The following is a 13,717-nucleotide window of genomic DNA, read 5'->3' as shown; positions in this document are numbered from 1 at the left end:
TTATGCTCATGGTTAATTCTGGGTGAATTTTATCATTTAATCTGGTTATTTCACACTTAATTTAAATTTCAGTACTATGACATGTAACTGACATAGCTTGGCAGAGCTTTGATTGGCTCAAAAGCAAAAGCAGTCATATAACAAGAAAGACTTGGTCAAAGTAAATTCATGGCCATCATCTGAAAGCTTTGTTTTGACAGTATATGAAGGGTGCATGTGGAGGGAAAACATTGTTAATAATTGTTCCCTTTCTTTCAATGCTTTACTTTCTTAGAAAAACCAAGCCCACCAGAAAAACTTGGAGTAACAAATGTATCTAAAGATAGTGTTTCCCTGAGCTGGTCGAAACCAGAACACGATGGCGGAAGCAGGATTGTACACTACGTTGTTGAAGCACTAGAAAAAGGACAGAAAAACTGGGTGAGATGTGCGGTGGTAAAGTCAACCCACCACATTGTTTCTGGTCTGAGAGAGAATCATGAATACTTCTTCAGGGTCTTTGCTGAAAACCAAGCTGGTCTGAGTGATCCAAGAGAGCTTCTGCTTCCTGTTCTTGTTAAGGAGCAGCTAGGTATGTCGCATTTTAGGCATAAGTAAAAATTTCACCTTATTTGCGTTTATTTAAGTTGATATTTTAGGACTAATTTTTCACCTTCATGTTCCATACTCTCATTTTCCAGAACCACCTGAAATTGATATGAAGAATTTCCCAAGTCACACTGTCTATGTTAGGGCTGGCTCCAACCTTAAAGTTGACATTCCAATTTCTGGAAAACCACTACCGAAAGTGACTTTATCAAGAGATGGTGTCCCACTGAAAGCAACCATGAGATTTAACACTGAAATTACTGCTGAGAACCTGACCATTAATCTTAAAGAAAGTGTCACTGCTGACGCTGGAAGATATGAGATCACTGCTGCCAACTCCAGTGGGACCACCAAGGCTTTCATTAACATCATTGTGCTTGACAGACCTGGTCCTCCAACTGGCCCTGTTGCTATTAGTGATATAACAGAAGAAAGTGTGACTCTCAAATGGGAGCCGCCAAAGTATGATGGTGGAAGCCATGTTACCAATTACATTGTATTGAAGAGAGAAACAAGTACTGCAGTATGGTCAGAAGTGTCAGCAACAGTAGCAAGAACCATGATTAAAGTCATGAAACTGACCACAGGAGAAGAATACCAATTCCGTATCAAGGCAGAAAACCGCTTTGGTATCAGTGATCACATAGATTCAGCTTGTGTGGTTGTCAAACTACCATATGGTAAGTAATCAAACTCTTAAAATATCCCAGGTTTGCATTTACCATAAATGTACTAAATATCTGTATTAACCCATGGTTTTGCTCTCTTTTGTAGCAACACCTGGACCACCATCTACACCATGGGTCACTAATGTTACTCGAGAAAGCATCACTGTGGGCTGGCATGAACCAGTATCCAATGGAGGCAGTGCAGTCATAGGCTATCACTTGGAAATGAAAGACAGAAATAGTATTTTATGGCAAAAAGCCAACAAAATGATCATCCGTACAACTCATTTTAAAGTCACAACAATCAGTGCTGGACTTATTTATGAATTCAGGGTGTATGCAGAGAATGCTGCTGGTATTGGAAAACCTAGCCATCCTTCTGAACCAGTCTTGGCCATTGATGCCTGTGGTATGTATCTGTCATAAGAAGAGCAGTTCTGACCATTTAAAAATGTAAATCTTGTTTCTTCAAAGCAAAATTAATTGACCCAAGTGCCACTAAACCTGCTTTCTCTTATTACAGAACCCCCCAGAAATGTTCGGATCACCGATATTTCAAAGAATTCTGTCAACCTTTCGTGGCAACCACCAGCTTTTGATGGAGGAAGCAAGATTACAGGCTATATTGTTGAGAGACGTGACCTTCCAGATGGCAGATGGACTAAAGCCAGCTTCACCAATGTTATTGAAACTCACTTCACTGTCTCTGGCTTGACTCAGAATTCCCAGTATGAATTCCGGGTCTTTGCTAGAAATGCTGTTGGTTCCATCAGCAATCCATCTGAAGTTGTGGGCCCAATCACATGCATCGACTCTTACGGTAAGCAGTTTTCATTGAATTCTAACATCCATCTAACTTAATGTTCCCATTAGTAACTTTTGCTGTGTGTTTCAATTAGATTGTGGAAGAAATTATGAACTTGGGAACATTCTTTAACCACTGCACATCTCTCTTGACTTCACTTAAAAATGAGAAATTTTGATTATAGGATATCTAAGGGTTTTTCCAAATTCAAACTTTTTTTTTTTTTTGGTCTTTTTGAGACAGGGTCTCCCTGTAGCCTCAGCTGTCCTGGAACTCACTATGTAGACGAGGATGGACTTGAACTCACAGAGATCTGCCTGCCTCTGCCTCCAGAGTGCTGGGATTAAAGGCGTGTGCCACCACGCCTGGCCCCAAGTTCAAACTTTTAAAATCTTTGATCCTTGGAGTTGGTGCTTTCATTCTAAGTTATCAGATTCAATAATTAACTCATAGATGCATCTCCACAAATTATTGCTCCTAAGTTCATGAAAGACTATACCGAGTCCTTCTGATGATGATAGCATCAGCAGTGCCTAACACTTACTGGATGATATCATGAACTCTCTCTCTTAATTCAAAAAGATTAATCCACTTTACAGAAGGAAAATGGAAGCTTAGAGGGTGTATGTAGCTTCATAAAGGACAAACAACTCAGTAATGAAAAGGGGCTCTTTAGAGCCCTTTCTATATCACTGTCAGTCCAAACTATACTTGACTATTGTGGAAAATAAGTGGCATCAACTAGTAACAGTTTAAAATTAAAATGTCATTGGAGTCAAGTACCCTGTGACACTTTTTCTAATAGTTCTCTATTTACAAAAGGATGTAAGCTACCATATGTCTAGGTAAAAATGTCCACCCCCATCCTCCTGTTGGGGATTCCAGGGCCACTCCTTACCAATCAAGCGTTGTAGATACTGGGTATTTGTAAAGCAAGTCAAACTCAGTCCTGGGTCTCAATAGTTCTAAGAAGCAGTAGAACATCTACTCAGTGAATATACACAGTCCCATGAGTACAAATAACTCAGACTTCAAGAGTCTGACATGAACTGCTCACATTTATAACAATGAGTGATTTTCATACCACCATCACCAGTGAGAGACCACCAGATAGCAGTGAACTGAGAAAGGAAAAGAAAAGGAGTGGACAGAAGCACAGGAGAGAGAAACTAGAGTGAAAGAAAATGTTTAATGCCATTTCTTCAATAATGGTTGCACTCATGCATCCTATTTTCATCACTGGGAAAAATACCTAATAGACATTAAAATACATTTAGAAACTACTGACATCCATGTACGCTTAATGACTATTGCACTATGTTATGGAAATAAAGTTTGTTCAGTCTTTCTTCTCCATCTGAGATATGAGTGGCTTATAAAATTTGTAAGTTTAAAGTAAGGGGCTAGAGAGATGGCTCACTGGGTAAGAGCACTGACTGCTCTTGCAGAAGACTCAGGTTCAGTTCCTAGCACCTTCATGGCAGCTAACAACTATCTGTAACTCCCATTTCAGGGGATCCAACACCTTCTTCTGGTCTCCATGGGTACTGCATGCATGGGGTGCACTTATATACATACAGGCAAAACAGTCATACACATAAAATAGATACATTTTTTTAAAGTTTAAAGTGAATAGGCTTAGACATACATACAGTACACACACATACACACACACACACACACACACACACACACACACACACACACACACACACTGGAAACTGCCAAAGACCTTAATTTGAGGTTGTTGCAGCTACTCTTTTCATCCTCGTAATGTTTTACCTATTTCTTGTCTCTTTTTCCTGCAGGTGGGCCCATAATTGACTTGCCTCTAGAATATACAGAAGTTGTCAAATATAGAGCAGGTACATCTGTGAAGCTCAGAGCTGGCATTTCTGGCAAACCTGAGCCTACAATTGAGTGGTATAAGGACGATAAAGAATTACAAACCAATGCACTGGTGTGTGTTGAAAACAGCACTGACCTCGCATCTATACTCATCAAAGATGCCAACCGTCTTAACAGTGGAAGCTATGAATTAAAACTAAGGAATGCCATGGGCTCAGCCTCAGCCACCATCAGAGTGCAGATCCTTGGTAGGTGCTTTGACATGGGCTAATGTCATATTTTGTCTGCCTAAAGCTTAGTCATTTCAAGTACTAGACTTGGGGCTGGAGAGATTGCTCAGTGGTTAAGAACATTGGTTGTTTTTTCAGAAGACCCAGGTTCGAATCCCAGCACCCACATGACAGCTAACAACTGTCTGTAACTCCAGTCCCAGGGGATCTGACAGCCTCTTCTGACCTCCATGGGCATTGCACGACATGGGTGCACTTACCTACATGCAGGCAATACACGCATACACATAAAATAAAAATAATAAAATATTTTTAAAAATAAAAAAAAAATAAAGTGCTAGACTTTTAGAAAGCACTAACATTGTTTCATTCTTTTATTGACAGATAAACCAGGACCTCCAGGTGGACCAATTGAATTTAAGACTGTCACTGCTGAAAAGATAACTCTTCTCTGGCGGCCTCCAGCCGATGATGGTGGCGCAAAAATCACTCACTACATTGTGGAAAAGCGGGAGACAAGCCGTGTCGTGTGGTCTATGGTGGCTGAAAATCTGGAAGAATGCATCATTACAACCACCAAAATTATCAAAGGAAATGAGTACATCTTCCGTGTCCGAGCAGTGAACAAATATGGAATTGGCGAGCCACTGGAATCTGATCCAGTTGTAGCCAAGAATGCCTTTGGTGAGCTATGGTTTCCTCAGAAAACTAAAATACATGAAAACAGATAAACAAATACAAGCTGTTCTGATAGCTTGTTAATGTTTTCTTAAAATGATTTTGTTTTGCTTCTCATCGTGATGTCTCATTATCATCCTTTTCACATGATGGGAACTATCATTTCTGCAACATTTTAGATAAAATTTAAAGTTCAAAAAGTACAATTTGTAAGTGATGTTAAACCTTTAAACTCACTTGTCCTTTCCTTTCTAGTTACACCTGGCCCACCAAGTATACCAGAGGTGACAAAGATGACCAAGAATTCAATGACGGTTGTCTGGAACAGGCCAACTGTAGATGGTGGCAGTGAAATAAGTGGCTATTACCTTGAAAAACGAGACAAGAAGAGTCTAGCATGGCTTAAAGTACTAAAGGAGACTATCCGCGACACCAGACAGAAGGTGACAGGACTCACAGAAAACAGTGACTATCAGTACCGAGTCTGTGCTGTAAACACTGCTGGAATGGGTCCATTTTCTGAACCATCTGACTTCTACAAAGCTGCTGATCCTATTGGTAAGTGTTCATACATGAGGCATCTTCACTTACATCTTTTGTGTGACTAAATCGTAATGATCGTCTAATGACTGTTTTGTGGATGGACATTTTAGATCCTCCAGGCCCACCTGCCAAGATAAGAATTGCAGATTCAACTAAGTCATCCATCACTCTTGGCTGGAGTAAACCTGTCTACGATGGAGGCAGTGCTGTTACTGGGTATGTTGTCGAGATGAGGCAAGGAGAGGAGGAGGAATGGACTATTGTGTCTACCAAGGGAGAAGTCAGGACTACAGAGTATGTGGTGTCTAACCTGAAACCTGGAGTCAATTACTACTTCCAGGTGTCTGCAGTAAACTCTGCTGGCCAAGGAGAGCCTATAACAATGACTGAACCTGTGCAAGCTAAGGATATTCTTGGTATGTATAACTAGTGTGACTATGCTTTGTTGTTTAATTAGAGTTCTTCCAGGAAAAGGCTTGTTTTCTGGCTTTTAAAACTCACTGTAAATGTCCATTTTATATCTACAGAGGAACCAGAAATCGACCTCGATGTGGCACTCAGAACCTCGGTTATAGCTAAAGCTGGTGAAGATGTACAAATATTGATTCCCTTTAAAGGCAGACCCCCACCTACTGTCACCTGGAGGAAAGATGAGAAGAATCTTGGCAGTGATGCCAGATACAGCATTCAAAACACCGATTCATCTTCATTGCTCATTATTCCTCAAGTTACTCGCAATGACACAGGAAAATACATTCTGACAATAGAAAATGGAGTTGGTCAACCAAAGTCTTCAACTGTGAGTGTTAAAGTGCTTGATACACCAGCCGCCTGCCAGAAACTACAGATGAAACATGTTTCTCGAGGCACAGTCACTTTGCTCTGGGATCCTCCCCTCATCGATGGAGGATCTCCCATCATTAATTACGTCATCGAAAAGAGAGATGCCACAAAGAGAACATGGTCTGTTGTGACACACAAGTGTTCTAGTACAACCTTTAAGGTAACGGATTTATCAGAGAAAACTCCATTCTTCTTCAGAGTTCTTGCAGAAAATGAAATTGGAATCGGTGAGCCCTGTGAGACTACAGAGCCCGTGAAGGCTGCCGAGGTACCAGCTCCTATACGTGATCTCTCAATGAAAGACTCCACAAAGACATCCATTGTCCTGAGCTGGACCAAGCCTGACTTTGATGGTGGGAGCATCATCACAGACTATGTTGTAGAAAGGAAAGGCAAAGGTGAACAAACATGGTCACACGCTGGCATAAGTAAGACGTGTGAAATTGAGATTGGTCAACTCAAAGAGCAGTCAGTCCTGGAATTCAGAGTGTCTGCTAGAAATGAGAAAGGACTGAGTGATGCTGTCACTATTGGGCCACTTACAGTGAAAGAACTTGTAATTACACCTGAAGTCGACTTGTCAGAAATCCCTGGGGCACAAATCTCCGTGAGAATTGGACATAACGTACACCTTGAATTACCTTATAAAGGAAAACCCAAACCATCTATCAGTTGGCTGAAAGATGGTTTGCCACTGAAAGAAAGTGAATATGTCCGTTTTAGTAAAACAGAAAACAAAATTACGTTGAGCATTAAGAATGTCAAGAAGGAGAATGGAGGGAAATACACTCTTATTCTCGATAATGCAGTGTGTAGAAACTCATTCCCTATTACGATCATCACCCTTGGCCCACCATCAAAGCCCAAAGGACCCATTCAATTTGATGAAATCAAGGCCGACAGTGCCATCATGTCATGGGACACACCTGAAGATGATGGAGGAGGAGAAATTACTTGTTATAGCATTGAAAAGCGGGAAGCTTCACAAACTAATTGGAAGATGGTATGCTCAAGTGTTGCCAGGACAACTTTCAAAGTTCCTAATCTGGTCAAAGACTCTGAATACCAGTTTAGAGTTAGAGCAGAAAATAGATACGGAGTCAGTGAACCGCTTGTCTCAAACATTATTGCGGCAAAACACCAGTTCAGGATTCCTGGTCCCCCAGGAAAGCCAGTTATATACAATGTGACTTCAGATGGCATGTCACTAACTTGGGATGCACCAGTTTATGATGGTGGTTCAGAAGTTACTGGGTTCCATGTTGAAAAGAAAGAAAGAAACAGCATTCTATGGCAAAGAGTTAACACATCACCAATATCTGGAAGAGAATATAGAGCGACTGGACTAATAGAAGGGCTAGATTACCAATTCCGGGTATATGCTGAAAATTCTGCTGGCCTCAGCTCGCCCAGTGACCCAAGCAAGTTTACACTGGCTGTTTCTCCAGTAGGTAAGTAACTATTCTTCAAATAGATTTAATTAAGCAGTTAACCATGTTAGTGGCAAATACATCAAACTCTGCTTCTCTTCCAGAAATCACCCATTTACCTACCTTCTTATCACTAGAGAAATGGTCATGTAAAGCACAAAGAATGATTTTAAATCAGTTTAATAAAGTAATTTAGAATTCTTTGAAAGACCAGAAATCAGAGAGTTTAAATTAATAACACAAATGTGTGGGGGGGGGAGTATTCATGTTGTTTTATTTCATTGAGAATGAAAAGATGATAATAGACACAGCATGCATTTAACTTCCCTATAATTTTTCAGACCCACCTGGCACTCCTGACTACATTGATGTCACCCGGGAAACCATCACACTTAAATGGAATCCACCGTTGCGTGATGGAGGCAGTAAGATTGTGGCCTACAGCATTGAGAAACGGCAAGGGAATGATCGCTGGGTTAGATGCAACTTCACTGACGTCAGTGAGTGCCAGTACACAGTTACAGGACTTAGTCCTGGAGATCGATATGAGTTCAGAATAATTGCAAGAAATGCCGTTGGAACTATAAGCCCTCCGTCTCAGTCTTCTGGCCTCATTATGACAAGAGATGAAAATGGTAAGCACTTCCAACTGATTTCCAATGTGAATAAAAATATTCACATTTTTTAAAAGAAATACTTTTGGCCTCTGGTCTGTAAAAGAGGAACAGAAGTCTTTTCATATAACTTACCTAAGGCTGCTATGCAGATGAATTAGGTCTTTTCTACCCTTCAGCTGAAGAGAAGAAAAACATGATTGGTCTCAATTCTTTTTATCATGGCTATTCTTTCGCTTCATCCCCATATAAAGATTAGGTAAATGAGAATGAGTTTGAGTTTAGGTTTGTAATTTTAGCCATTTACAAGTTAAAAGGCCCCTAGGAACAGCTGCCTGTCTATATTAGAGTTATTCACATGTAATATGTATCAAGCAACACAGTTGTTACCTTGCTTCTAGCTGATGGCCTCTCGCAAGAATGTGCTTGAATACCAATACTATTAGGAAGTAAACACCTTGTGTTTTGTTTCTCTCTTTACAAATGGCAATGCAAACGTGGTAACGTGATAACATGATAGGAGTAACAAAGGGAATAACCTAGTAGGAACATTTACTCTCATGGTCAAAACTCTAAATCATTAGTCCTACTTTCACAAAATGGTCTTTAGCAACACAGAAGTGATTACCTTCTCAGGCTTTATGATATGATGCTAATGATAACTATGCTTATGTATGCTATTATTAAGCCAAGTTAATGCCTGATGTATCTATTCTTTTGTAGTTCCACCAACAGTAGAGTTTGGCCCTGAGTACTTTGATGGTCTTGTTATTAAGTCTGGAGACAGCCTTAGAATTAAAGCTCTGGTCCAAGGACGACCAGTACCTCGAGTAACTTGGTTCAGAGATGGAGTTGAAATTGAAAAGAGGATAAACATGGAAATAACCGATGTCCTTGGCTCCACCAGCCTCTTTGTTAGAGATGCTACGCGAGATCATCGTGGTGTTTATACAGTCGAAGCTAAAAATGTATCTGGTTCCACAAAAGCAGAAATTACAGTGAAAGTACAAGGTACTTTAAAAATGATTTCTTCGCTATGATTTATAAGACTTGGGCTAGGGAAGTTAATTATATTTTAACAGACAAGGGAAAAGAAAGTAACTTAAAACTTTTTCTTACAGATACACCAGGAAAAGTAGTTGGGCCAATAAGATTCACTAATATTACTGGTGAGAAGATGACCCTGTGGTGGGATGCGCCACTCAATGATGGCTGTGCTCCTGTCACCCACTACATCATTGAAAAACGGGAAACCAGCAGACTTGCTTGGGCATTAATTGAGGACAATTGTGAAGCCCACAGTTACACTGCCATTAAACTTATAACCGGCAATGAATACCAATTCCGTGTTTCTGCAGTTAACAAGTTTGGTGTTGGCAGGCCACTTGAATCTGACCCAGTGGTTGCTCAGATCCAATATAGTAAGTTTCTCATTCTACTAAATGGTATTATGCCCTAAGATGAACTTTCCAAGCAAATATATCTAACCAATTCTCCCCCCTTACAGCTGTTCCAGATGCCCCTGGCATTCCAGAACCTAGCAATGTCACAAGCAATAGCATTACTCTGACTTGGGCAAGGCCAGAATCAGATGGTGGCAATGAGATTCAACACTACATCCTTGAAAGAAGAGAAAAGAAAAGCACAAGATGGGTAAAGGTGATCAGCAAGCGACCAATCTCTGAGACAAGATTCAAAGTCACTGGGCTGGTAGAAGGCAATGAATATGAATTCCACGTCATGGCTGAAAATGCCGCAGGAGTAGGACCTGCAAGTGGAATCTCAAGACTAATTAAATGTAGAGAGCCAGTTAACCCACCAAGTGCCCCAACAGTAGTCAAAGTGACAGACACATCAAAGACAACTGTGAGCTTAGAATGGTCCAGGCCAGTCTTTGATGGTGGCATGGAAATAATTGGGTACATTATAGAAATGTGCAAAGCTGATTTGGGAGATTGGCACAAAGTGAATACAGAAGCCTGTGTGAAAACAAGATACACAGTTACTGATCTACAAGCAGGTGAAGAATACAAATTCCGGGTTAGTGCCATCAACGGTGTTGGGAAAGGAGACAGCTGTGAGGTGACTGGTACAATCAAAGCAGTTGACCGGTTATCTGCTCCTGAGTTAGACATCGATGCAAACTTCAAGCAGACTCACATTGTCAGAGCTGGCGCTAGTATTCGCCTCTTCATTGCCTACCAGGGTAGACCTACTCCTACAGCAGTGTGGAGCAAGCCAGACTCTAACCTTAGCATTCGGGCTGATATCCATACAACTGACTCCTTCAGCACCCTCACTGTGGAAAACTGCAACAGAAATGATGCAGGGAAATACACACTTACTGTGGAAAACAACAGTGGTAGTAAGTCAATCACATTCACTGTGAAGGTGCTGGACTCTCCAGGACCACCTGGTCCAATTACCTTCAAGGATGTGACCCGGGGATCTGCTACACTGATGTGGGATGCTCCTCTCCTCGATGGTGGTGCCCGAATCCATCACTATGTGGTAGAGAAACGAGAAGCAAGTCGCCGTAGCTGGCAGGTTGTCAGTGAAAAATGTACTCGCCAGATTCTCAAGGTCAGTGATCTAACAGAAGGAGTTCCATACTATTTCCGTGTTTCTGCCGAAAACGAGTATGGCATTGGTGAACCCTATGAAATGCCAGAACCAATTGTAGCCACAGAACAGCCTGCTCCACCTAGGAGACTCGATGTTGTTGACACTAACAAATCCTCTGCAGTCCTAGCTTGGCTTAAACCTGACCATGATGGAGGCAGTCGGATCACTGGCTACCTGCTTGAAATGAGACAAAAGGGATCTGACTTCTGGGTTGCAGCTGGTCATACCAAACAGCTGACATTCACAGTGGAGCGCCTTGTTGAGAACACTGAATATGAATTCCGAGTGAAGGCAAAGAATGATGCTGGCTACAGTGAGCCCAGAGAAGCCTTCTCATCTGTCATCATCAAGGAGCCTCAAATAGAGCCCACTGCTGATCTCACTGGAATCACCAATCAGCTCATAACTTGCAAAGCAGGAAGCACATTTACCATTGATGTGCCAATCAGCGGTCGTCCCGCCCCGAAAGTAACATGGAAACTGGAAGAAATGAGACTCAAGGATACAGATCGATTGAGCATCGTAACAACAAAAGATAGGACCACCCTGACTGTAAAGGACAGCATGAGAGGTGACTCTGGCAGATACTTCCTCACCCTGGAAAATACCGCTGGCGTTAAAACATTCACCATCACAGTTGTAGTCATTGGAAGGCCAGGGCCAGTAACTGGCCCCATTGAGGTCTCATCTGTCTCAGCTGAATCATGTGTCCTGTCCTGGACTGAACCTAAAGATGATGGAGGCACTGAAATTACGAATTACATCGTTGAAAAGCGGGAATCAGGTACAACAGTCTGGCAGCTTATCAATTCTAGTGTGAAGCGCACTCAGATTAAAGTCACTCACCTCACAAAATACAAGGAATACTGTTTCCGTGTCAGTTCAGAAAACAGATTTGGTGTCAGCAAGCCTCTAGAATCAGCACCAATAGTTGCTGAACATCCATTTGGTAAGGAAATAAAAAGTCAAATTTCAAGTCTATTATTAAATATTTCTGAAATTTCTAAAATTGTATTCATATATATTTGTTTATGTTTAGTCCCACCAAGTGCTCCTACCAGACCTGAAGTCTACCACGTGTCTGCCAATGCCATGTCTATTCGTTGGGAAGAACCCTACCATGATGGTGGCAGTAAAATCGTTGGCTACTGGGTTGAGAAGAAAGAACGTAACACCATTCTTTGGATGAAAGAAAACAAAGTGCCATGTTTAGAATGCAACTACAAAGTTACTGGCTTAGTAGAAGGCCTGGAATATCAGTTCAGAACTTACGCACTCAATGCTGCAGGTGTCAGCAAGGCCAGTGAAGCATCAAGACCTATAATGGCTCAAAACCCAGTTGGTATGTGTAAACATTTAAAAGTAGACTTGCTTGTTACTATTGTCGGTATTCGAGCTCAAGAGTTTTTATTTTAACTTTATTCTACATCCCTTCTAGATGCACCAGGCAGACCAGAAGTGACAGATGTCACAAGATCAACAGTATCACTGATTTGGTCTGCCCCAGTGTATGATGGAGGCAGCAAAGTTGTAGGCTACATCATAGAACGTAAGCCAGTCAGTGAAGTTGGAGACGGTCGTTGGCTGAAGTGCAACTATACCATCGTATCTGATAATTTCTTCACTGTAACCGCTCTCAGTGAAGGGGACACTTATGAATTCCGTGTATTAGCCAAGAATGCAGCAGGTGTCATTAGCAAAGGGTCCGAATCCACAGGCCCTGTTACCTGTCGAGATGAGTATGGTAAGAAGTGGTGAATGTTCCCCTTTTAATTTATTTCACTTTGTATGAACATGAACTGTCAGATATTCATTCCCATCTATTTTGCCTATTAACAGCTCCACCCAAAGCTGAACTGGATGCCAGATTACAAGGTGATCTAGTTACCATCAGAGCAGGTTCAGATCTTGTTCTCGATGCTGCTGTTGGTGGCAAACCTGAACCCAAAATCATCTGGACCAAAGGAGACAAGGAACTAGATCTCTGTGAAAAAGTCTCTTTGCAGTACACTGGCAAACGAGCCACTGCTGTGATCAAATACTGTGACAGAAGTGACAGTGGAAAATACACACTAACAGTGAAGAATGCCAGTGGAACCAAGTCCGTGTCTGTCATGGTCAAAGTACTAGGTAAGTTGATAAGATGCTCTTGCATCTTTATAGCATTTTCAAGTGTGCAAGAAAGAATGCGACTCGTCATGACTTGTTTACTCTGCCTGGTGCAGATTCCCCTGGCCCATGTGGAAACCTCACTGTCAGCAGAATAACAGAGGAGAAATGCACCTTAGCCTGGAGCCTTCCTCAGGAAGATGGAGGAGCAGAAATAACTCACTACATTGTAGAGAGACGTGAGACTAGCAGGCTCAATTGGGTGATTGTTGAAGGCGAATGCCCAACACTGTCCTATGTGGTTACCAGACTCATCAAGAACAATGAATATACATTCCGAGTGCGGGCAGTGAACAGATATGGCCTTGGTGTGCCAGTTGAATCGGAGCCAATTGTGGCCAGAAACTCTTTCAGTGAGTATTAAATTTTTATTTTATTTATTATTAATTAATTAATTGATTGATGGATGGATTGAGTTATTTATTTTGAGACAGGGTCTCCATGTAGCCCCAGCTGGCCTGAAACTCTCTAGGTAGACCAAGTTGCCCTTGATCTCACAGAGATCCACCTGCCTCTGCCTCCCAAGTGCTGGGATTAAAGGCATGCACCAAGGCATGCACCACCATGACCAGTGAATATTAACTTTTAAAAAAACAATTTGCGAGATGGGGCTCCAGTGGGGTGGGGGGAGGCTATGGGAGGGTGCCATTTGAGATGCGGGTATAAAGATGAATAA

The 13,717-nt window shown here is 41.6% G+C and overlaps 1 protein-coding gene across 2 annotated transcripts in view; it reads left to right on the top strand.

Annotated features, from left to right (window-relative positions):
* The window catches only part of Ttn (titin), a 278,254-nt gene that overhangs the window by 244,697 nt on the left and 19,840 nt on the right, over window positions 1-13,717 (top strand). For both annotated transcript variants that reach the window (XM_017794905.1, XM_017794904.1), the window contains 17 exons: window positions 275-571; window positions 681-1,268; window positions 1,363-1,665; window positions 1,780-2,076; window positions 3,870-4,157; window positions 4,524-4,823; window positions 5,073-5,375; window positions 5,471-5,776; window positions 5,888-7,654; window positions 7,975-8,268; window positions 8,971-9,258; window positions 9,369-9,668; window positions 9,755-11,821; window positions 11,912-12,214; window positions 12,311-12,616; window positions 12,712-13,002; window positions 13,098-13,394. In XM_017794905.1, coding sequence (XP_017650394.1) covers window positions 275-571; window positions 681-1,268; window positions 1,363-1,665; window positions 1,780-2,076; window positions 3,870-4,157; window positions 4,524-4,823; window positions 5,073-5,375; window positions 5,471-5,776; window positions 5,888-7,654; window positions 7,975-8,268; window positions 8,971-9,258; window positions 9,369-9,668; window positions 9,755-11,821; window positions 11,912-12,214; window positions 12,311-12,616; window positions 12,712-13,002; window positions 13,098-13,394 — 8,595 coding nt within the window. The remainder of the gene's footprint in view (window positions 1-274; window positions 572-680; window positions 1,269-1,362; window positions 1,666-1,779; window positions 2,077-3,869; window positions 4,158-4,523; window positions 4,824-5,072; window positions 5,376-5,470; window positions 5,777-5,887; window positions 7,655-7,974; window positions 8,269-8,970; window positions 9,259-9,368; window positions 9,669-9,754; window positions 11,822-11,911; window positions 12,215-12,310; window positions 12,617-12,711; window positions 13,003-13,097; window positions 13,395-13,717) is intronic.

This window comes from Nannospalax galili, unplaced genomic scaffold, assembly GCF_000622305.1.
Source record: "Nannospalax galili isolate Female #2095 unplaced genomic scaffold, S.galili_v1.0 scaffold346, whole genome shotgun sequence".
Classification (NCBI taxonomy): domain Eukaryota; kingdom Metazoa; phylum Chordata; class Mammalia; order Rodentia; family Spalacidae; genus Nannospalax; species Nannospalax galili.
Note: the sequence above shows the minus strand (reverse complement) of the source record. Positions and strands in the feature narration are given on the sequence as shown.